This window comes from Erythrolamprus reginae, chromosome 7 (genome assembly GCF_031021105.1).
Source record: "Erythrolamprus reginae isolate rEryReg1 chromosome 7, rEryReg1.hap1, whole genome shotgun sequence".
Lineage (NCBI taxonomy): Eukaryota > Metazoa > Chordata > Lepidosauria > Squamata > Dipsadidae > Erythrolamprus > Erythrolamprus reginae.
The window spans coordinates 51895741-51918743 of NC_091956.1; the positions used below are offsets into that span (position 1 = coordinate 51895741).

General features: G+C 39.9%; 1 protein-coding gene across 1 annotated transcript in view; it reads right to left on the minus strand.

The window, feature by feature from the left end:
* DCTD (dCMP deaminase) overlaps positions 1-23003 on the minus strand; it is a 64000-nt gene that overhangs the window by 21856 nt on the left and 19141 nt on the right. Inside the window, exons 5-6 of the mRNA XM_070757481.1 lie at positions 15044-15140; positions 11388-11462 (exon numbers count right to left, since the gene is read on the minus strand). Of these exons, the coding sequence (XP_070613582.1) occupies positions 11388-11462; positions 15044-15140 (172 nt within the window). The remainder of the gene's footprint in view (positions 1-11387; positions 11463-15043; positions 15141-23003) is intronic.

Consider the following 23003-nt stretch of genomic DNA (forward strand, 5'->3'; position numbering starts at 1 on the left):
TACCTTATCTAAAGTAATCTTAAGGCCCGATATGAAAGGGCAAAAAGTCTAATTGATAGGTACCCATAACTGTATGAAGGGAAAGGGATGATTTGGAGAGTTCACCCCTAGCACATTATCTATTGAGATGATTTTGGGCAAATACTTGGGAAGGTTCCCAGTGATCTTACTAATAGTTCCACTGAATGCTCGATTGCCCATTGGCATCTAAGAATGACTTGGGCATTTGGCAACACAGTTCTTGAGCAACCTGTCTTGCGTACTGAACTCTGATGGTCCCTTGGTATACTGAGGAATCTCAGGAGAAAATGTGGCAGAATTAACAACTAGCAAATAGAAGAGAATAAGAAGAAATTGACCAAATATAGCAGTGATGGCGAACCTATGGCACGGGTGCCACAGGTGGCACACAGAGCCATATCTGCTGGCATGCAAGCTGGTGCCCTAGTTCATCTCCAGCGTGCATGTGTGCTGGCCAGCTGATTTTGGGTTCACAGAGGCTTGGTGAGAGTGGTTTTGGCTTCCAAAGAGCCTCCTGAAGGATGGGGGAGGGCGTCTTTACCCTTCCCTGGCTCGGGGGAAGTGTTTGGAGCCTAAGGAGGGTGAAACATAGGCCTACAGGGCCCACCAGAAGTTGGGGAAAAGGACGTTTCTGGCCTCCACAGGGTGGGGGAAGTTGTTTTCGCCCTTCCCAGGCATTGAATTATGAGTGTGGGCACTCACGCATGCGCGATGGCATGTGTACATGCTCTTTCGGCACCTGAGGAAAAAAAGGTTCACCATCACTGAAATATAGTATGAGTTCACGTTCAAGCCTAAATCAAGATAATAAGGTGAAATGCTTTAGTGTGATGAACTATAGGACAGCTGATAGTATCATGTTATGGTAGCTGATAGTATCATATCATGTTATGATAAATGGTCAAAGCAATGGAAATTGCAGTTTAATGTTTCCAAATGTAAAATAATGCACTTGGGGAAAAGGAATCCTCAATCTGAGTATTGCATTGGCAGTTCTGTGTTAGCAAAAACTTCAGAAGAGAAGGATTTAGGGGTAGTGATTTCTGACAGTCTCAAAATGGGTGAGCAGTGTGGTCAGGCGGTAGGAAAGGCAAGTAGGATGCTTGGCTGCATAGCTAGAGGTATAACAAGCAGGAAGAGGGAGATTGTGATCCCCTTATACAGAGCGCTGGTGAGAGCACATTTGGAGTACTGTGTTCAGTTCTGGAGACCTCACCTACAAAAAGATATTGACAAAATTGAACGGGTCCAAAGACGGGCTACAAGAATGGTGGAAGGTCTTAAGTATAAAACGTATCAGGCAAGACTAAATGAACTCAATCTGTATAGTCTGGAAGACAGAAGGAAAATGGGGGACATGATCGAAACATTTAAATACGTTAAAGGGTTAAATAGGGTTCAGGAGGGAAGTGTTTTTAATAGGAAAGTGAACACAAGAACAAGGGGACACAATCTGAAGTTAGTTGGGGGAAAGATCAAAGGCAACATGAGAAAATATTATTTTACTGAAAGAGTAGTAGATCCTTGGAACAAACTTCCAGCAGACGTGGTTGGTAAATCCACAGTAACCTAATTTAAACATGCCTGGGATAAACATATATCCATTGTAAGATAAAATACAGGAAATAGTATTAGGGCAGACTAGATGGACCATGAGGTCTTTTTCTGCCGTCAGTCTTCTATGTTTCTATGGTAGCCTTTTGAGGGAGGAATATCAAATAGCGCCCCTGCCTCCCCACTGTTACGATTGACAGTGCTTGGTTGATAAAAATCAATCAGATTTACAAGTTTTCTTGACTCTTAAAGGGAAGAAAGAGTCCAATGGGATTACTGGGGTAGTATCTTGGCCAATCTTTGGGGTTTTTTGGCCTCTTAAGAATGTAGATTCTTAAGGGCAGACTAGATGGACCAAGAGGTCTTTTTCTGCCGTCAGTCTTCTATGTTTCTATGTTTCTAGATGTTTTCTAGTATATTCTCATCTATCAATAGTTTGGATCCATGCTCTTATGGCTCTTTCGGGTGGAGGATGGTGTGGCATTGGATACTTCTATGGTGTTATTGTATAAATCTGTTTTTGGATTTCTGAAACTTTTGAATTCATTCCAAAGGATCTAAGATTAAAATGCCCAATCTGACTAATTTATGGATATTTTGTTTTAGCTTTTATTTTAACCATGGATTTGTAACTGTTTCTTAATTGCAAACTATCAAGTTCTAATGATTGCAGCAGGCATCAATTGACAGATATAAATTTCTGTGCTCCATTCTGATCTTAACTATAGACATTAGCACTATCGAACTCCGGTGGAAAGGGAAATTATATCTGGCTACTTCTTTGCCCCAGAGAGATATTAAAAACTTACTTTTCTTTCATTTATGGGTCACCTAAGTTAGGCATAGGAGATTGTTGTACATCTGAGACTTAATATGAATACTGCATTTAAACCTACAGCTGTGATTTTCTCTATATGCAAAGGTGCCATTGCTGTCATTTATCATTATGTTCAAATATATTCATATTAATATAAAACTCCACTACGCAAAATAATATGTGGTATTAAATTGTTACTAAAGGATTAGTAATCTTCTTATATATACAGTATGTCAAGATACAGAAGGATTCTACCAGTGAGTAGAACATAAAAATTGCAATTGAATTTGAAAACCGGATAACACCAAGAAAATATGGCCATCCAATATACTGCATATAGATCAGGCAGAGATTAAATTATGAATTTATACACTTTTTCTATATTCATATCAAAGTAGTTACCAAATCTGTAGCAAAGTAAATTTATTTTCCTTCACTCATGCGTTGTTTCTGTAAATTAAACAATGATTGCACACAAATTTTTATCCTGCGTTTCAGTATAGTTATATCAGAATGATGTAAAGGTTAATTTCATTCCCCATGCTCATTCAAACTTTCTTTCCAGACCCTGGAAAAATCAGGCATGTTTTAATGAATATTACTACTGGCTTTTCAGAAAAAGCCTCAATGCTCCCTCTCCACAACCTGTCTGTTTCCTGTGCAGCAGTCATTGAGGTTTTTTTCCTCTTCCCCAAATCAAAACAGACAGCCCATACAGGTAGACATATTCTTGCATTGCTTACTCCTCACATCTCTACAGGCCCAGCTGGGATGCCTGCAGTCCTAGATGGATGGAATATAGCATAGAAAAAGGCATTTGCCTGATATGTGTACAAGAACACATCTTCAACAAAGCTTGTTTCTCCAGAGATTGCAATAAAAGCTCAAGGACTGTAGGACTTGTAGTGTTCTCTTTAAAGTGAAAAGCATTTTGGTGCATGTGTGTGTGCATGTCTATGGATTTAACGCAAAAGCCTAAGATATGCATGTGTTTGTACTAGTACTGAATTTCTGATACAAGAATTAAGGTTATATAATTTTGTTTCTTTGGACGAGTATTTTTCAAACGTGTCAACTTTAAGATGTTGCACTTCAGCTCCGCAAATTCCCTAGCACGGGAATTCTGGAAGCTGCTCCACACTTCTTAATATTAACAATTTTGAAAAACTGCTTTAGATAGTCATTCTCTTCCTCTTTTTCCCCCCTGTTTGCTACAATCTCCTTCAATAGAATCAGAATTTGGGAATATTTTAAAATGATTTATTAGTAGTGTTTTAGGACTAGTCAAAATCACACATCTCTGCTATTCAATAAATAATCTATGTCTTCTTCCAGGGTCTTCCATGTGGACCTGCAAAAAAGATGCTACCGCTTTACGAATCATATTAATGAAAGGTGGAAAGGTGAGTGTGTGTGTGTGGGGGGGGGATGTTGCTGCTATGAAGTTTTTTTTCCTTCCCATATTCAAAGTTTACATAGTCCTAGGAGTTATTCTATTTCCTTATAAAATATAACAAAAATAAAATTAGTTACTTCATTATAAAAAGTTAGATACAGGTGAAACTCAAGAATATCATGCAAAAGTTCATTTACTTCAGTAATGCAACTTAAAGGTGAAACGTAATATATGAGACTCATAACATGCAAGGCAAGATAGTTCAAGCTGTGATTTGTCATAATTGTGATGATTTGTGGGGTACAGCTCATGAAAAACCCAAATCCTCCATCTAGAAAATTAGAATATTACATGCAATCAATAAAACAAGGATTGTACATAAAACAATTTCGGACCTTTGAAAAGTATAAGCATGATTTGGGCCCCTTTTGTAGTAATTACTACCTCAATGCGATCTGGCATGGAAGCGATCAGCCTGTGGTACTGCTGAGGTGTTATGGAAGGCTTCAATAATGGCCTTCAGCTCTTCTGCATTGTTCGGTCTCATGTCTTTCATCTTTCTCTTGGCAATGTCCCATGGATTCTCTATTGGGTTCAGGTCAGGTGAGTTTGCTGGCCAATCGAACACAGTAATCTCACGGTAATTGAACCAGGTTTTAGTGCTTTTGGCAGTGTGGGCAGGTTCCAAATCCTGCTGAAAAATGAAGTTAGCATCCCCATAAAGCTTGTCTGCGGAAGGAAACATGAAGTGCTCCAAATCTTCTGGTAGATGGCTGTGTTGACCCTGGACTTAGTGAAATACAATGGACCGACAACAGCAGATGACATGGCTCCCCAAATGAACAGACATTTGCATCTCATTTGGAAATCAAGGACCTAGAGTACGGAGGAAGAATGGAGAGGCACACACTGCAAGTCCAGTGTGAACTTTCCACAATCTGTGTTGATTTGGGGAGCCATGTCACCTGCTGGTGTTGGTCCACTATAGAACTGCAACCATGCCTATCTTTAATTGAGAATGCAAGTACTTTGCATTCCTTCTAATTAAAGGCGTTATGGCAAGGGAGTATAAAGATTATAGCAATAATTAGTTAAAGTCCATGTACATGTATTTTATTCTTTAGTCGTTATCTAGGGTATTATACACTTATATTATTGGACATAAACAAATGTCAAAAGTAGCTTATTTTAAGCCTAAAACAGTTTTTCAATTTTCATCCTTATAACATGGTATCTTTGAAGATCAACACAGGAATATTATAGTCACACTGGGATTCAAACTTTTTCTTGCTTGTCTCTCCTTTGAATATAGCAAGTCTATTGAAAAGTACAAACCTTTTGTGTTATCTATTAGTAATGAAAGTCAGCAACATTCCTCTTCGTTTCATGTCACAATGCTGTGATTGTTAATTAATGTCTTACAAACCAGAACTTGTATATATGGAATGTTTCCTTCAATAGGTAGCCACTTACAAGCACACTATCAACAAAAATTATACTGACTCCCAGTTTGGAGCAATACGATTCCACTCATTCTCCAGATCAGAATAACTAACAACAGAGCAATCAGACATGTGTACGTGCTTTGATTAACCTTAGCCTTCTTGACTCAGAATGATAGCTATAGGTAGAGCTCTTAAAAAGGCAAAGACAATCTGCTATTTTACTTCTAAAACATGGCAGACTTCTTAATGGAAGTGTGTACTTTAAATATTTATTTGTTCTGAATCTAAAGAATGTAAAGAGCATTCTTCTCACGCTATCAGTAAATCTATAATCCCTTGATAGTATGACTGTCCGAAGTGAGAGACCAAAGCATCTGGAAAGGCTGAATTGTTTGATGTACTGGTAATACTTGGCATGGATATTGCCATATACAGTATTGACCTTGAAGAACAAAATTTATTTATAACAATTTTTCCAACAATTTTTTTCTGTCAATTGCTATGCCAGTGATGGTGAACCTTTTCCCCTTCGGGTGCCAAAAGTGTGGACGCACATACTATTGCACCTGCGCGAGTGCCCACACCCATAATTCAATGCCTCAGGAGGGCGAAAATTGCCTCTGGAGGCCTTCTGGAGACCAGAAATCTTCTGGTGGGCCGGTAGACCTGTTTTTCAGCCTCCCCAGGCATCAGAGGCTTCCCTGGAGACTGGGGAGGGCAAAAACGCCCTCCCCCATCCTCCCAGAGCCTCCGTGGGATCCAAATATCAGCTGGCCATTACACACATACATGCTGGAGCTGAGCTAGGGCAATGGCTCACGTGCCGGCAGATATGGCTTTGTGTGCCACCTGTGCCACCCATGCCATAGGTTTGCCATCACTGTGCTATGCTATGCATTTGGTTATGAAACAGGGAAACAGTATCTCTTCAGATAAATTGGACTAAACCCTCCAGAAATCTTAATTATTGCTATAATATATTGAATTCAAAAATTATCACTTCAAAATATAAATTGCTTTGCTAATTCCCTTCTTGCAAAATTTTAATAAATTCTGTAATATATTGGCTTACTATTCAGAGAAAGCTAACAGAAATGCTTATTTCAGTGCTCAGGTTTGGATTACTAAGTCCTTTCTATTTCACATTTTAAATTGAGTCCCTTGAAAGCCACAGTTTCGGAACCATTACCATTTTAAGAATGTAATCTATTTTCTGGCTACATTAGCATTTTGTTTCCTATTTTCAAATTAATGAAAATTTCTTTAGTTGTACATAGAATCTATTCCTCTCATGAAAAAGTTGATGATATTCATACATTTTCCACTATGACCATAAGATCTTTCTCATGTTATTTTGTCCAATTACATTTATTGGTGTGAAAAAGGGTATGACAATAATAGCAGATTGTAGGACTTACATTTACATTTGCCTAACCAATAGTAATTTATGGATGAGCAAAATACCACCAATCTCATTATAGTCCTATTTTCATCTACACTGGATATACTTTCACAGAACAAGACAAAGGCTAGAGGAAGTTTAATGAAAAAACAAAATGCAAAGAAAATCTTTTACTGCTCTAATATTTTACAGTAAGTGATACCTCGTCTTACAAACTTAATTCGTTCTGTGATGAGGTTCATAAGTAGAAAGGTTCGTAAGATGAAACAATGTTTCCCATAGGAATCAATGTAAAAGCGAATAATGCGTGCAATCCCAGAACTCACCCATTTTGCCTCATTACTGATCCTTGTTTGGGGGCAGGTGGAGGAGGGGGAAGACAGCGCAGGCTGCCCGGAGGGAGCCTCGTGGGTAGATTGATACCCGCGGGAAGCTGCCTGGCGGTTGGTCAGCCGGCGGGGCTTCCATCCTCCTTGAAATTGTTTTCGGTGGCGGCGGCGACAGGCAGAGGGGAATCACTGGAGGATTTCTTTAGCATCAATGGCAAGGCAAAGGCACCTTGGCCAATCCTGCCTGAAAGCCACCAGCAGGAAGAAATCCTCCAGGAAATAGAGCAGCTTGTCAGTGAGAAAACATCGCTCCGCTTCCCCGTTTGCCCACTTTTCAGCAGCAGGGCAAAGGTGCCCCAATCAATCACTCAGCAAAAGCACCCTGGTCAATTCAACCACTTTACAGCACTCCAGTCAATCCTGCCCGGGAGCCACCAGTGGGAAGAAATCCTCCAGGAAGGAAAGCAACTGTCCTTCCTGGCAAGTGGGCGAAGCAGGAACGTCATCGTCTTCCCGACGAGCTGCTCTTTCCCGCAGGACGATCCTAGAACTCCAGTAGGGCCTCCCGGACATAAAACCCCGGAGAAGACGGATCGTCCTGCGGGAGTCTGACAGCGGCTTCGGATTTGGTCCGATTTCTCCCCTCTAGCAGGGCAGAGAGGGAGGCCAGTGCCCAGAAATGAGGCCGGGAAGCCTCGGCATGTCCGGTCAATTAGCTGCTCTCCTTCCTGGAGGATTTCTTCCCGCTGGTGGCTCCCAGGTGGGATTGACGCTGTGCCTTTGCCACTGTGGCTGTAAATTGGGCGAATTGACCAGGGTGCTTTTGCCGGGTGATTGATTGGGGCACCTTTGCTGCTGCTGCTACAAAGTGGGCTAACGGGGAAGCGGGAGCGATGTTGCCTCCCTGACAAGCTGCTCTATTTCCTGGAGGATTTCTTTAGCAGCAGAGGCAAAGGCACCCTGGCCAATCCTGCCTGAAAGACACCAGCGGGAAGAAATCCTCCAGGAGGGAGGGCAGCTCTCCTTCCTGGCAAGCAGGCAAAGCAGGAGCGACGTCTTTCTGACGAGCTGCTCTCTTTTCCGCAGGACAATCCTAGAACCCCAGTAGGGCCTCCTGGACATGAAAACTCGGAGAAGACGCACGTATGAACAGCCCGTGCATTTCCTTCCCTTCCCTTCTGGTCATTGCGGCCGGACAGTAAGTGTGGAGTTTTCGGTCTTTGTGGAAGGCTCTCTGAGAGACACTCCCCCCGCCCCTCTCCCCGTCCCTGCACGGAATGCGTCTCGAGTAGTTCCAGGAAAGCAAAGCCTTTTCTCAAAGGGGGGGGGCAGAGGAGGAGGGGGCCGACCACTCTTTTCACTCTCCTGCTATAGGATTGGCCTGCTGTCCTGAGCCGGTCTTGCCCTGTTCTGGCATAGCGCCAACAGCTCAGGCTGGGCCATCCAGGAACCAGGCAACGCAGCTTCCACATGGCGGGAGCTGCAGAGAAAGGGCGCCTGCGTCTCCTACTTGCCCACTTCTCCGATGGCAGTCGCCGCCTTGAGCCATCTGTGGGGTGCCATGGGCAGGCAGCAGCTCTGGAGACACAGCCGCCTAAGAACTTTTTTGGCTGCCGCAGCAGAAGTGACCACGGGGGGGGGGGGGGCGAGGTGAATCGCACGCTCTCTCCCTGAAGGGAAAGTACTGACAGTTGTGCGAGCGGGCAGCCCGGGATTGAGGCCCGTTCTGGGAGGACTCTGGCATGGGAGACGCTCCGCATCATACCGACTGCAAGAGACTACCATCCCTCCCCATTGCCTTCAAATGATGCTGTAAGCCTGGCTTCTCTCACACCCCCTCTTTCGCTGCCTTCCAAGGACTTCGCTAGCCTTTCTTTATCCACCTGCCACCCTGGGGGGGCTGCGGAGAGCTCCTTGGACACGTCGTTTTCTAGCAGAAGGGATGGGGTGTGAAGTCCCTGCACGGCAAAGCCTGGCCCCAGTTCCCTTAGGATCATCAGAACCTGCAAACTTAAAATTGTTTGTTTTGGCCGCTGCTCACAGCAGCAGCAGCCGGGAGAGAAGCGAGGGTTCGTAAGATGAAAATGGTTCGTGAAAAGAGTCAAGAAATCCTGAACGCCCGGTTTGTATCACAAAAAGTTTGTATGAAGAGGCATTCGTAAGACGAGGTATCACTGTATATTTAATCTATCATTCCTTTACTGACCTTGACTAGAACTTTTCTATTTCAGTTTAGGAACAATACTCCAGAACTACACAGTATTTACATTTCTTTAATGAAATTAACCCTCTATTCCAAGAATGGCTCTCCAAATGTAACTGGAGTCTACTAAACATGACTAGTATGACCAATGATTGAAGGTATTGCCTTATTTAATTATATCACAAATAATATAATGAGAAGGGAATATATGAGGTTTTTGATGTATCTTTCAGCATTCAACAAGGATTAATGTTAGATATATTTGTGGTTGTTTTTTGGTCACCTAGTTTTTGTTGTTACTGTTGGATGCTTGTTAGTTTGTTTTTTTCCCCTCCCCTTCTTTTTCTGTATTTTATCTTTAGTGAGAAAACAATAAACAAACATATATATATATATATATATATATATATATATATATATATATATACATACATACATACATACATATATACATACATATATATATATATATATACATACATACATACATACATATATATATACATACATACATACAGTGGTACCTCTACTTAAGAACTTAATTTGTTCCATGACCAGGTTCTTAGTAGAAAAGTTTGTAAGTAGAAACAATTTTTCCCATAGGAATCAATGTAAAAGCAAATAATGTGTGCAAACCCATTTGGAAAGAAAGAAAAGCTCGGAATTTTGGTGGGAGGAGGAGGAAGAAGAGGAGGAGAAAGACAGTCACTGCCCAGAGCGAAGGGAGCATTTCTTTTCTCTGGGTTCTGGCAGAGGTTAATTCCCTCTCCAAGCATCCAGAGAAAGGAAAACGTTTTGTTCGCTCTGGACTGACAAAGCCTCCATAAGCGCCACAGAAAGGCTCCTCTGGCAGCCCAGAAAAGCCTGAAATGGCCAGGATTAAAGTGGGAATGGTAGGAAACTGGCCGAGCCTTCATGCGGCTCTCAAATTCCCTAGAAATTTTTCTGGGCTCAAGTTCTTAGGTAGAAAATGGTTCTTAAGAAGAGGCAAAAAAATCTTGAACACCAGGTTCTTATTTAGAAAAGTTCTTAAGTAGAGGTATCACTGTGTGTGTGTGTGTGTGTGTGTGTGTGTATGTGTGTGTATGTGTCTATATGTATGTATGTATGTGTGTATGACCAAAGAAATACCAAGATTTAGAAACAAGCACAGGGAGTGATATAATTAAAAATATTTTTCATAAAGATTTAATAGACATATTATAATCATGCCATATTAAAAAATACTCAACATACAGAATTTCAATACAAATATACATTTTAAACTTCGCAAAACATGTTTTCAAATGAAATAATTTGAGTATCTAAATATATATTTGTTGTCAAAATCAAATAAAAGAACCTATACTGAAGTCTTGTGAAAATTTTAATCAATGTTTCTTAAACTTAATGATAATTTTAACAAACCAATGCAAGCTGAAACCATGATCCATTTGGCATATGTAGCCTCAGTATGGATTAACCCTGTTCATTTCCCTTAGAAGAAAATACTGACTAACTTAGAGGCGAGTTTTAACATTGCAAATTAATAGATTGTCTCCCAGAATTTTAGATCAATGGACAAATTACTTTTTAGAGTATAAAAATCAGCTCTAAAGAAATTCTTATTGGTTCTGATGATTTATTCACATCCTCTAAGAAAAGTAAGATGTTTGGGGGCAGAGGGGCAAAGGGGGATGAAAGCTACTGTAAAATTTTATCCGATGCAAAACATTTTCAAATGTAAATCATATAAAGAAGCAATTAAGTAGCTGAAGATTTCAAAGTGTTAAAGAACTAGTTATATAACTGTCTAGCCAGTCTGAACTAAATTAAGCTAGGACATGTGTTTCCACAGTTGTATGCTGCTGAAGCGATTCATTAACCATTCTTGTAGAGTCAATATTCACAGAATATGAATTGTAATTTTATTTCTCTTCAAGTCAGATGTGTTCTTGGCTAATTGACACAATATATTGAAGGCCTTTTGCATTGTTACCCACTAAAACTAACCTCACACACAGTTTCATTCACAGATGATTTTTAGTAAAATCCTGGAAGTCAAGGTTTAAATGTATAGCAGAGAAAGCACAAACGTTCAAGTTCTGACATTCCTTAGATGTCTGCTTAAACTGTAGTGGCTATTAAAAAGTTATGCCTAACTTCAAGATGAAAGGCATTAGCAGCTTCTAAGAAAGGGATAATCACACTCTTCTGGAGATTTAATTAGATGTAACTCACAGAGGCTTTTGACTTGGTTTGCTGTTAATTGAATCAAAATCAATGATGATCTTGCTGCACTTTGGTTTGAATTTTCTAAAAACAACAAAGAGAGAGGAATATTATCTAGTGAAGTAGTTAAACATTTTGTTTGCTTTGGCTCCCAACTAAATTTTAAGAAGGAAAAAGCATATCCTTGGATTCATTCTATGTTTTATCTCTATAGGAGCCAATTATAGTGCACCATACTGAGAGATACCCGGACAAAAAAGACTAAGACAAAAAGACACATGGGGTTGCTTAGTCTGTATGTTCTTCAGCTATTGGAGTTCATAAATTAGACAGGAGTTAGAAGGATTTCTAACAACTTAGCTACAGGGGGTAGCATCTTTGTAACATTTTATATGTTCTTTCCATGCCAATTTTTAATAGGAAACTTCCAAAGTTTGCTTCTTATAGTCTTAAAGGAAAGGCAGAAAACATCGCATTATGCAAGGAGGATAAAATAGAAACTACTGAAGCTAGAATCATTTTAGAACTGTAAAATTAATACCATCACCATAGCTCATCCTTTTACATCATTAGAGCATCTGCTGCAGCAATTAGCAAGAGAGGTATTTGGGGACTTTGTATATATTTTACAATCTACTAGTAAACAGAAGAATATGCAAATAATGTGGATTTAGTGTCTCATTAAGCATGACAATTCAGTACTAGAGATTCATTAAACCTAGTCAAACCCTCACAAATCATTACAAAAGGCAGAAATAGTCAATAATGAAGGGTATGCTTGGGAGAATGACTATACACAAATGTTATCCAACCAATTGGTCAGAAATACTTGGTGTCATGCCAGTCACAGACAAATTTTAGAAACATTTCATAACAGAATGACTTGGGCACACATACCAAATTCATACAACATTTAATCGCTTAATGTTTTCTATCTCAGTAAATTAGGGTAAAATTGTCAGTCAGAACTGTTGAACATACAAAATATTCAAATTCTGAAGACTAAAAAATTAGATTTCAATCACATTAATAGTTAGCCTCCCAGTGCCTTTGAAAGTGTTGAATAGAATAGAACAGAATTTTTATTGGCCAAGTGTGATTGGACACACAAGGAATTTGTCTTGGTGCATATGCTCTCAGCGTACATAAAATAAAATATACATTTGTCAAGAATCATGTGGTACAACACTTAATGATTGTCATAGGGGTCAAATAAGCAATGAAGAAGCAATATTAATAAAAATCTTAGGATATAAGCAACAAGTTACAGTCATACAGTCAACATGGGAGGAAATGGGTGAAAGGAATGATGAGAAAAACTAGTAGAATAGAAGTGCAGATTTAGTAGAAAGTCTGACAGTGTTGAGGGAATTATTTGTTTAGTAGAGTGATGGCGTTCGGAAAAAAACTGTTCTTGTGTCTAGTTGTGTGCAGTGCTCTGTAGCGACGTTTTGAGGGTAGGAGTTGAAACAATTTGTGTCCAGGATGTGAGGGGTCAGTAAATATTTTCCCCGTCCTCTTTTTGACTCGTGCAGTATACAGGTCCTCAATGGAAGGCAGGTTGGCAGCAATTGTTTTTTCTGCAGTTCTGATTATCCTCTGAAGTCTGTGTCAGTCTGGTTGGATTGCAGCACCAAACCAGACAGTTATAGAGGTGCAGATGACAGACTCAGTGATTCCTCTGTAGAACTGTATCAGCAGCTCCTTGGGCAGTTTGAGCTTCCTGAGCTGGCTCAGAAAGAACATTCTTTGTTGTGCTTTTTTGATGATGTTTTTGATGTTAGGTGACCATTTTAGGTCTTGAGATATGATAGAACCTATAAATTTGAAGGTCTCTACTGTTGATACTGTGTTGTTTAGTATTGTGAGAGGTGGAAGGGTGGAAGGGTTTCTCTTAAAGTCTACCACCAAAACTTCATTTTGTAACATAGCAGCTTTAAAGAAAGACATTTACAAGTAATGGTTTCAGAGATTGCTTTAGTCTGATTTTATTTTTGAGACAAAACTATTTCCATTTGGAATTGTTTTATTTAAATCTATTTTTATTTAATAAAAATATTTTGTAGATATTGTGTCATTGTTAAGCTGATGACATACAGCTTTGATTCTCTATCAAATCTGAATAAAACGTTGCCATGCATAACCAAATCCAACAAACTGCAGTTCAAAGTTTGAATACAGAGTAAATGAAAGCAAATAGGGTACAATTGAATCCTGGTGGGTCTGAAATTCTCTGTGTAGGTAATTCTCATGTCCTGTGGATAGTTATTGGGGGTTGTTGGTTTTTTTTGGATGGACTTGCATTCTCCATGAAGGAACAATCCTGTAGCCCATAACTGCTAATAGATTCAGCATTTTTAAGTGGAGATCCAAAGCAACTTCAGTGACCAAGGGCACCTGTTGGCAGTATGTGCTGCTTGCTTCTGCCTGCATGAGCATGCGTAAGCATTTTGCTTTTCCAGCCAATCCAATGGAAGTATTGTCTATGTATCCATATAGGCAACCTAGAAAACTGGAGCCAGACTGAACCTTTCAGAACACCTGTTTCAAATTCTCACAGATGGCTACTTTGTTCATACCAATATGCTCTGCAAAGTGTCCCTCATCCAGATATTCCCTTGATTTTGTCACATCACACAATTTGGATTATTTTTCAAAAACTATCTTTTAAAAAATGGTTTCTATAAGTTTTTACTTTATTTATAATAATAATTGTAAACTAGTTTGGGATAGATTAATTAAAAAGCAATGAAGTGTTGCAAATAAAATTATTATTATTATTATTATTATTATTATTATTATTATTATTTATTAGATTTGTATGCCGCCCCTCTCTGCAGAATCTCATTTTCTATTTCTGACACCCTCTTTTTTTCCTTTTCTGCGATAGATGGTAGGTTGTTGGACTAGGGGCAGATTTCTCATTAGAGGCATAAATTTTTCTTTTGTAAAAGATTTTTCCAGATTTGAAGGCTGCATAGGACACCTGGGCTACTCACTTTAGATCTAGAGGTCCATTTTGGTTTTATAGGTCTATATCTTCACAGCCATTTTGTTTATGATTGAAACCTTCTTAATTACACGATGAATATGGCCCTATTTGCGGTAACTAAGGCAGTGCTGAAGCACAAAATGTTACGGATGTTTGTTGTTTGTGAACAGTATGTGTTTCTTTTTTGGCAGAACAGAGGCTATTATTTCCACAATAATTTCTTATATATTTGCTTATTAAGTCCCAATCATAAGCCACTTTTCTCTGCAGACAAGTTTGCTATATTTTTCAAAGAAACTAAATCTAACGTACAATTTTCTGCATGCTTTGGTTGTATCAAAACCATAGTAGCGTGTCCAATACAAGAAAATCGGTCCATGAAAAACAGCTCATCGCTGCTTCTTTGGCATAATAAGAATGCTCTGGGAAAAGTTCACAATTGATTACTTTCCCATTATTGTCCCAACCTTATTTTTAATGTTAATAACATTGCTATCTCAACTTACACCATTCTGTATGTAAAAGGGAAAAGAGAAATTATTGAAGTGAGGCAACAGATTCCTTTACAATCTTAAGACAAAGAAATAGCCACCCAATGCAGCATACAAAAGGAAGATTGGGGATTGGGGGTAGTGGTGGTGTTAATGATTTATATCCCAAAGTGTTGACTCACTTGTACAAAATTCCAGCTAGATCAAATAAGCGCCTTGCAGCTATCATTTCCGGAGTATCATGATATTTATCAGACATAAAAATGACTTCTTTTATTCCTAGAATAGTGAAAGAAAGCAGAATTGAAAACAAAAATATCAAGTACAAGCCAAGAATACAGTTGTTCATTTAGACATGTAGAGAAAAAAAATCCTGTTAAGAGAAGTTCAATAAAATTTCCATGCAGCTAAAGGGGGAAAAAAGACTCTTGTACAAATTTCTATGTGCCAGAAGCAGCAACATGAGTTCTGTTGATCACTGACATTATATTTTAATTACTGCAAAGGGAACAGTTGCAGATTTCTTTGGTATAAACCCCTAGTATGTTTGACTCCATAGTCAAGCTTTTATAAAAGTGGAATGAAATGTTTGCCCAGAAGTAATTACGTGTTCAGAGATTCAAAGATGTTGTAGGTATGGAGAATATTCCCCATATTAGAAATATCACTTGTAAATTTGTATCCTGTTTAATGAAATCCCTACATTGCCTATTAATCCCATTTACTTTAAACTCAACTACTGAATGCAACCAGTAAAAATGCAGCATGCTGATCCTGCACATTATAAACAAGTTAAATAGGTCATCTAACATGATAGCAACAACTACAATCAGTATGACAGATCTGGATCATGTATTCTGTAATTTAGATGCTATAAATAAAAATATTTTTTGGAAACGAGCAGTGTTGTTAATGAGGCAAAAAATTGTACTTGTAGCCTCAAGGCTATAAGACTTTAAAAAGGGGGAAATATATTATTAGGATTTCAAGGTCTGTAACACAAATAAATTATTTTTTGTCTTTATTTAAGCAACTGTTGAAGGATATATTTTAAAAACTGTAGACAGATGCCATACATTCAGCAACAAATTGTAAATAAGAAACTGCTGCTACCAAAACATATTGTACTGTTTGCATTTCTGTAGGCAGATGAGTAAGCCACTACTGTCCATCTGTGAGCATAGAATCACAATTTTTCTCTGAAGAATATAATTTTGCTCACCTCCCATAAAAATTCAAAATCCTTCTATCTGCTGCTTCCAACTCTATATCTCATCACTAACAGTCAGAGCCAAACTTATTTCTTACTCTGTCAAAAGTTTATAGAATAGAATATAATTTTTTATTGGCCAAGTGTGATTGAACACACAAGGAATTTGTCTTGGTACATATACATAAAAGAAAAGATACGTTCATCAAGAAGCATAAGGTGCAACACTTAATGCTAGTCCTGGTACATATAAGAAATCAAATCATATTAGGAACCAGTCAATATAAATTGCAAGGATACAAGCAACAAGGTTACAAACATTAGTGGGAGAAGATGGGTAATGGGAACGATGAGAAGATTAATAGTAGTGCAGTTTTAGTAAATAGTTTGACAGTGTTGGAGGAATTATTTATTTAGCAGTGATGGCATTATATTATATTAAAACAAAAATATATTCACATTAATGAGCCAGGGTGGCGCACCAGGTAGTGTGCTGTACTGCAGGCCACTGAAGCTGACTTGTAGATCTGAAGGTCAGCGGTTCAAATCTCATCACCGGCTCAAGGTTGACTCAGCCTTCCATCCTTCCGAGGTGGGTAAAATGAGGAACCGGATTGTGAGGGCAATAGCCTAGCTCTGTTAAAAAAGTGCTATTGCTAACATGTTGTAAGCCGCCCTGAGTCTAAGGAGAAGGGCGGTATAAAAATTGAATGAATGAATGAATGAATGAATGAATGAATGAATAAATAAATAAATAATTTTTTTAAAAAAAAGATAAAGGCTTATTTACCCTGTCTAGTTGTGTCCATCTCCATTTCCTAATCAAGGGAGCCAGCCAAACACACCTCTACAGGACTGCACCAGCGAGGTGAACCTTTTTTGACTTGGCTGCTGAAAGAGTGTGCATGCATGATAGCTTGCACATTGGTGCCTATACCCATGCATGCGCAAAACCCACGTGCTCCCCTCCTGGGTATGCACAAAGGCTTCACTGAAGCTGTGGAGCTGCTCTACTACTTTAGTTTGTTGCAACCAGGCCTCCCACACCTTGGCCCATTTCTTCTGCAAACTGCAAAGCTGTCTTAAAGGCCTCTCTAGCTGATAATAGAACTCCAGATTGATCTGGATCTCTGTTATCGGCTGCAGAGGCCTTCAGAAAAACCTTACCAGCTGCAGAGGAAATGCGCTGAGGTATGGGAGGCCTCGCTACAACTGTTGAAAACGAAAGAAGTTCCTGAAGACCTCTGACAGCAAAAAAGAAGCTGGACAAGTGAACTTCCAGTTGGGCTGTTTGGGCATTTTTCGGCATCCCCAGGCTTCGGGAGGCTTTCCTGAAGCCTGGGAAGAGCGAAAACGATGGAAAAGAAGATTGAAAATCAGGTGGCATGCGTGCTGGAGGTGATGTAGGGTAATGCCTCGCGTGCCCTCAGATATGGTTCTGCATGCTATCATTGCTATACACCAAGGTGAATGGGACGCTGTTACCTTCCCACTGAAGTGATATCTATTTATCTACTTGCATTTTCATCCTTTTGAACAACTAAATGGTCAGGAGCTGTGGAGAATAATGGGACCTCACTCCACTGTGTAATATCCTACAAAAAGCACTCATAGAGATAAATGCTATGTCTGCAAAGGAGTCTTCAAAGCAGTGCTTTTCAAATTTAGAAACTTTATTTTAAAAAAACCCATTAGTTTAAATATTGGCTGATTTAACTGTTATTGCTTACACATGGTGACAAGTGAGCACCAATTTATGTGGCGTATTTTGGAATCCCTCCATTCTATATTCTATGAGTCAACAGTGAAGGTATCAGTACAATTCCTTTACAGACTTTATTGATGGTAATGACATCAAGCTGAACTCAAATAATGGCGACTACATGCGCACTTCAGAATAGTCCACATTGTTTGCTAAAACACAAAGTGATTTCTCATTGACTCTTGTTTTTACTTGAATGTAACAAAATAGGGAAGCAAATCATCCAGCCACATTCCAGATTAGAAGGATGACATTATGGTGAACTCATGGCTAACAAACAAAGGTGCCAAGAGCCAGGGACTGGGTAGATAATTTTTGCACTGGCTTTTCCCCTTGAGATCCTATTCTTCCTATTTTGCCATCTTTTTGTCTGCCGAGATTCCCTTCTTTTGTTTTATTTTATATATTTTTATACATACAAAGACATTGCAAACAAAATAAGTACAAGTAAATAAAAACAAACAAACAGATAGACAAATAAACATAACAGAAAACAAAACAAAACATATAAACAGAACATTTGGAAAAAGTAATTTCCCCACTCTTTTAGAATGTTAAATCAGAAAATTTTTTCTCATAACTTATTATTTTGTTAATGTATTGCTTTGCATTGCTTTTGCCTTTTTTAAAAAAATCTGTCTTTTGAAAATTTATAATTTATTTATTTTACTGTTGTCCTTTCCTCTAACCAATCATAAAAATTTCCCCATATCTTATAATATTCTGAATCTTCTTTCCCTTCTAATTTTTTTTGACATCATGTCCATCTCTGCACAATCTAACACCTTTTTAATTATCATACCTTCTTCGGGTATTTTATCAGCTTTACACTGTTGAGCGTAAACTATCCTTGCAGCAGTCAAAATATGAATGACCAAATATCTTACTTTTTTTAATTTTTTTGTTAAAAATACCCAATAAATATAATTCTGGGTTTTTTCCCCCAGTTCTTCCTTTGTTATTTCTTTCAACCAGTCAGCCACCTTGTTCCAGTAATTTTTAGCCTCTGGACAAGTCCACCATTGGTGGTAGAATGTACCTTTTTCTTTTTTGCATTTCCAGCATATTGGAGAGACTTTCAGGAACATTTTGGATAGTCTTTCCGGTCACAGGTGCCACCTATAAAAACATCTTATGCTGGTTTTCCTTGAATGTAATTGATTTTGTCATCTGCCAATTGTAAATCCAAAGCTTTTCCCACTTTTCTACTTCGATTGTATATCAGAAATTTCTTCTCCAACTTATTATATTTTCCTTTACAATTTCCACCTCTGTTTCATATCGAATTAGGTATTTGTAAATTTTACCAATTAATTTTTCATTGTTCCCTCAGAGCGTCTTGTCTAGATCCCCCCTTCCTACTTGAAAGCCATGTTCCCTTTTGTTTTTTTGATAGGCATCTTTTATTTGTAGATATGTCCACCAATCTAATGATTTACCACTTTGTTCCAATTCTTCCTTTGATCTTAAATTTGTCTGGGATTCCCTTCTTTTGAAGGGGCAGTGGAGCTTATTCTGGCAAAGAGACAGCAGAATCAAAGCACCATGGGAAGCAAATTGTGGGTTACTAGAGCTCACCAGTATCCCACGTCTGCTGCCCATGCTACTTTGATTCCCAACTCTTTAGCAAGGGGAACATCCTTTGGCTTATCCAGTGATTGAGAGAAAGAGAGGGAGAGATGTATTTATCTTGAGAGTCAGGTTCCTGCAAGGGCAGGATAGTTTGGAAGCAGATGAGGGTATGTTTCCAGGTTGCGTTTTTGGAGAGCTTGGCTGGAATTTGTTTTGCTTGTCAGACAGTTCCTTCAGTATTTTTTTTAATATAGCTGAAATGGAGCTTCCGAAGAGTCACTATCAATGTTACTAGTGAAAAAGTTACAGTAGCATGCTGACAATTTTCTACCTATCTAAGTCAAAGAAAAAGCAGCAGTGTGAGATGATTTGAGCATTTCAATAGGGCAGATGTGTAAAGTTGCTGCTGGACTTCCATATCATTACCAGCATGGGGAGAGAGATGTCAGGATTGTTGTTTTGATTGTCTGCTACTTTCTTCCTGAGATTAATGAGTTCTGCGTTTATATTCTTGCTCTTGACAAGTCTGTCAGAATTACTTTTAGAGCCTAAGTTTTTTTATGGCTCTTATCTGCAGGGTCCTGACCATTTGTCACTTTCCTAGTGATGAGATCACAGGCTAACTCATCCTTAAAGACTCTGATAATTTGGATGTGGTGAGTCTGCCACAGAAATTCACTCATTTGTATAAATGTAGAGGAGAGAGATTATTACTTGAAATGCAGGAATAATTGCTTAGTGTTTTTTGAGCTGGGTAAGTAATGAAAGCATTTCAAATCAGTTTCTCTATTTTGGCAGTTTGGGAGCTGAGATAGGGAAGTCATAAGTCTTATGGCAGTTCAAGCTATGAGCATTCCAATGTATTTCAATGAGTTGTTTTTTGTGTATAGAGGTAGTTGGTTGCTTCTGGATGCATAGTTGACACGGGACAGTAGTGTGACTCAAGGATTGACTAAATGGTGGCAGAGTGAATTACAAGTAGACGTGCAAGAGATGAAAAATATAGTGGAGAATATAAGGAAAATTAAGAATACAAGGGTTAGGGAAATGAGAAGGAAAGTATTGCATAAGTGGTATCACACACCCGTCCAACTTGCATATTTGAAACCTGGCTGGGCCTGGAGGGAGGAGTTCCTCTCTCCGAAATATGCCCAGCCGGGTTTCAGGTATGGCATCAGCCACGACCCCAGGGAAGGGGGGGGAAAGTGGCTATCATAGCCAAGGAGACTTTTTGCCTACGTAGACTCATTGCTTCTGAGATTGCGGGTTGTGAGTCCCTCTTGGTGAAGTTGGACCTAGGGGTTCAGGTGGGCTTGTTGCTCGTGTACCTGCCTCCCAGCTGCATGTCAACAGCCCTGCCTGTGCTGCTCAAGGAGGTGGCCGGGTTGGTGGTGGAGTTCCCTGGACTCATTGTCCTGGGGGACTTTAACCTACAGTCACTAGGCGGATCCTCTGGATTAGCATAGGAGTTCATGTCCACCATGATAGCCATGGACCTGACTCAAGTAGTTCAAGGTCCGACTCACGAGAGGGGGCATGCACCCGATATATTTCTCTCGGAGCAACTGAGTAATGGTCTGAGACTAAGGGGGGTTTAGATGTTTTGCCTTTGTCATGGACAGACCATTTTCTATTGTGGCTCATCTTCAAGGCTCCAATCCTCCCCCGCAGGGAGGCGGAACCGACTAGGTGATTCCGCCCCAGACGCCTGAAGGACCCAGAGGGCTTTCAGAGGGCGCTTGGGGTTCTACCAGATTCACTTGTTCACAGTTCGGCAGTCTCTTGCTGTGGCCTGGAACAAGGCTGCGACGGAGGCTCTTTACCGGATTGCGCCGTTGCAACTTCTCTCTGGCACTAGACCCCAGACAGCTCCTTGGTTTACCGAGGAACTCTGGGAGTTGAAACGGCAGAAGAGACGTCTAGAGAAGCGGTGTAGGAAAAGTAAATCCGAGTTCGATAGAACACTTGTAAGAGCTCATATTAAGACGTACAAAGTGGCGCTCAAGGTGGCAAGATGCACGTATCATGCCGCCTTGATTGCATCAGTGAAATCTTGCCCGGACGCTCTGTTTAGGGTGACTCGCTCCCTTCTTAACAAGGGGGGAGTTGGGGAGCCCTGGCAGAGCAGCGCCGAGGAATTTAATACATTTTTTGCTGATAAAATCGCTCGGATCCAGACGGACCTTGACTCCGATTGGATAGCCATGTCAGCTGACAACGAGTCAGTCGAGGTGGCTGCGGCCCGTCCTTGTCCATCTGTCTGGGAAGTTTGATCTGGTGACACCTGACGAAGTGGACAAGGCCACTGGAGCTGTGAGTTATGCCACCTGTTTACTGGATCTATCTCCCTCTTGGCTGGTTTTGGCCAGTAGAGAGGTTACACGGAGCTGGGTCCAGGAGATTGTCAACGCTTCTTTGAGGAGGGGGTCCTTTCTAGCTCCCTGCAAGGATGCACTTGTGTGCCCTCTTCTCAAGAAACCTTCCCTGGACCCAGCCATACTTAACAACTTTCGTCCAGTCTCCAACCTTCCCTCTATTTGGACAGGAAGTCATTGCTCACAGTCACTCATGCCCTCATCATCTCGAGGTTCGACTACTGCAACGCTCTCTACATGGGGCTACCTCTGAGGAGTGTTCGGAAACTTCAGATCGTGCAATATGCGGCCCCAAGAGCAATTGTGGGGCTTCCTAGATTCGCTCATGTTTCGTCAACACTCCGCGGCCTACATTGGCTGCCAATTAGTTTCCGGTCACAATTCAAAGTGTTGATAATGACCTTTAAAACCCTACATGGCATCGGACCAGAATACCTTCAGAACCGTCTTCTGCCGCACGAATCCCAGTGGCCGATAAGGTCCCACAGAGTTGGCCTTCTCCGGGTCTTGTCGACTAAACAATGTCATGTGGCAGGACCTAGGGGAAGAGCCTTCTCTGTGGCGGCCCCGACCCTCTGCAATCAACTCCCCCCAGAGATTAGAACCTCCCCCATCCTCCTTGCTTTTCGTAAATTACTGAAGACCCACCTATGTCACCAGGCATGGTTTAATTGAGATATCCCCAGGCTAAAATAGTTTATGTATGGTATGACTGAGTTGTATGGTTTTAATGATATGGGTTTTTAGCTTTTTTAAAGTATTGGATTTGTCACGTTGTTTGTCACTGTTGTGAGCCGCTCTGACTCTTCAGACAGAGGTGGCATACAAATCTAATAAATTATTATTGTTGTTGTTGTTGTTGTTGTTATTATTGTTATTATATTTCCAGCACAATGTTAAAAATAATTGTTGGCATGGATATCAAGATAAAGGAGTGTTTATGCTTTGGGAATGCAGAATTTTTGGCAAAAAGTGCAAGAGGATATTAATAGGATGAATTACAAAGGAAATGGCAGTATTGGTTAAATTTAAAAGCAATGTGATGGGAGAATTTAAAGAAATAAAACAAGCAGCGATAGAAAACACTCAGGTGGTAATAGTATTGGGTTGGAAGGATGCGACAAAATGGACAATGCAAAATTGGTACCAGTACATGGTGGATCATATTCAATTTGAGATTATGGATAAAAGGATGAATTCCGTTAATGAAACTGATTTGCAAC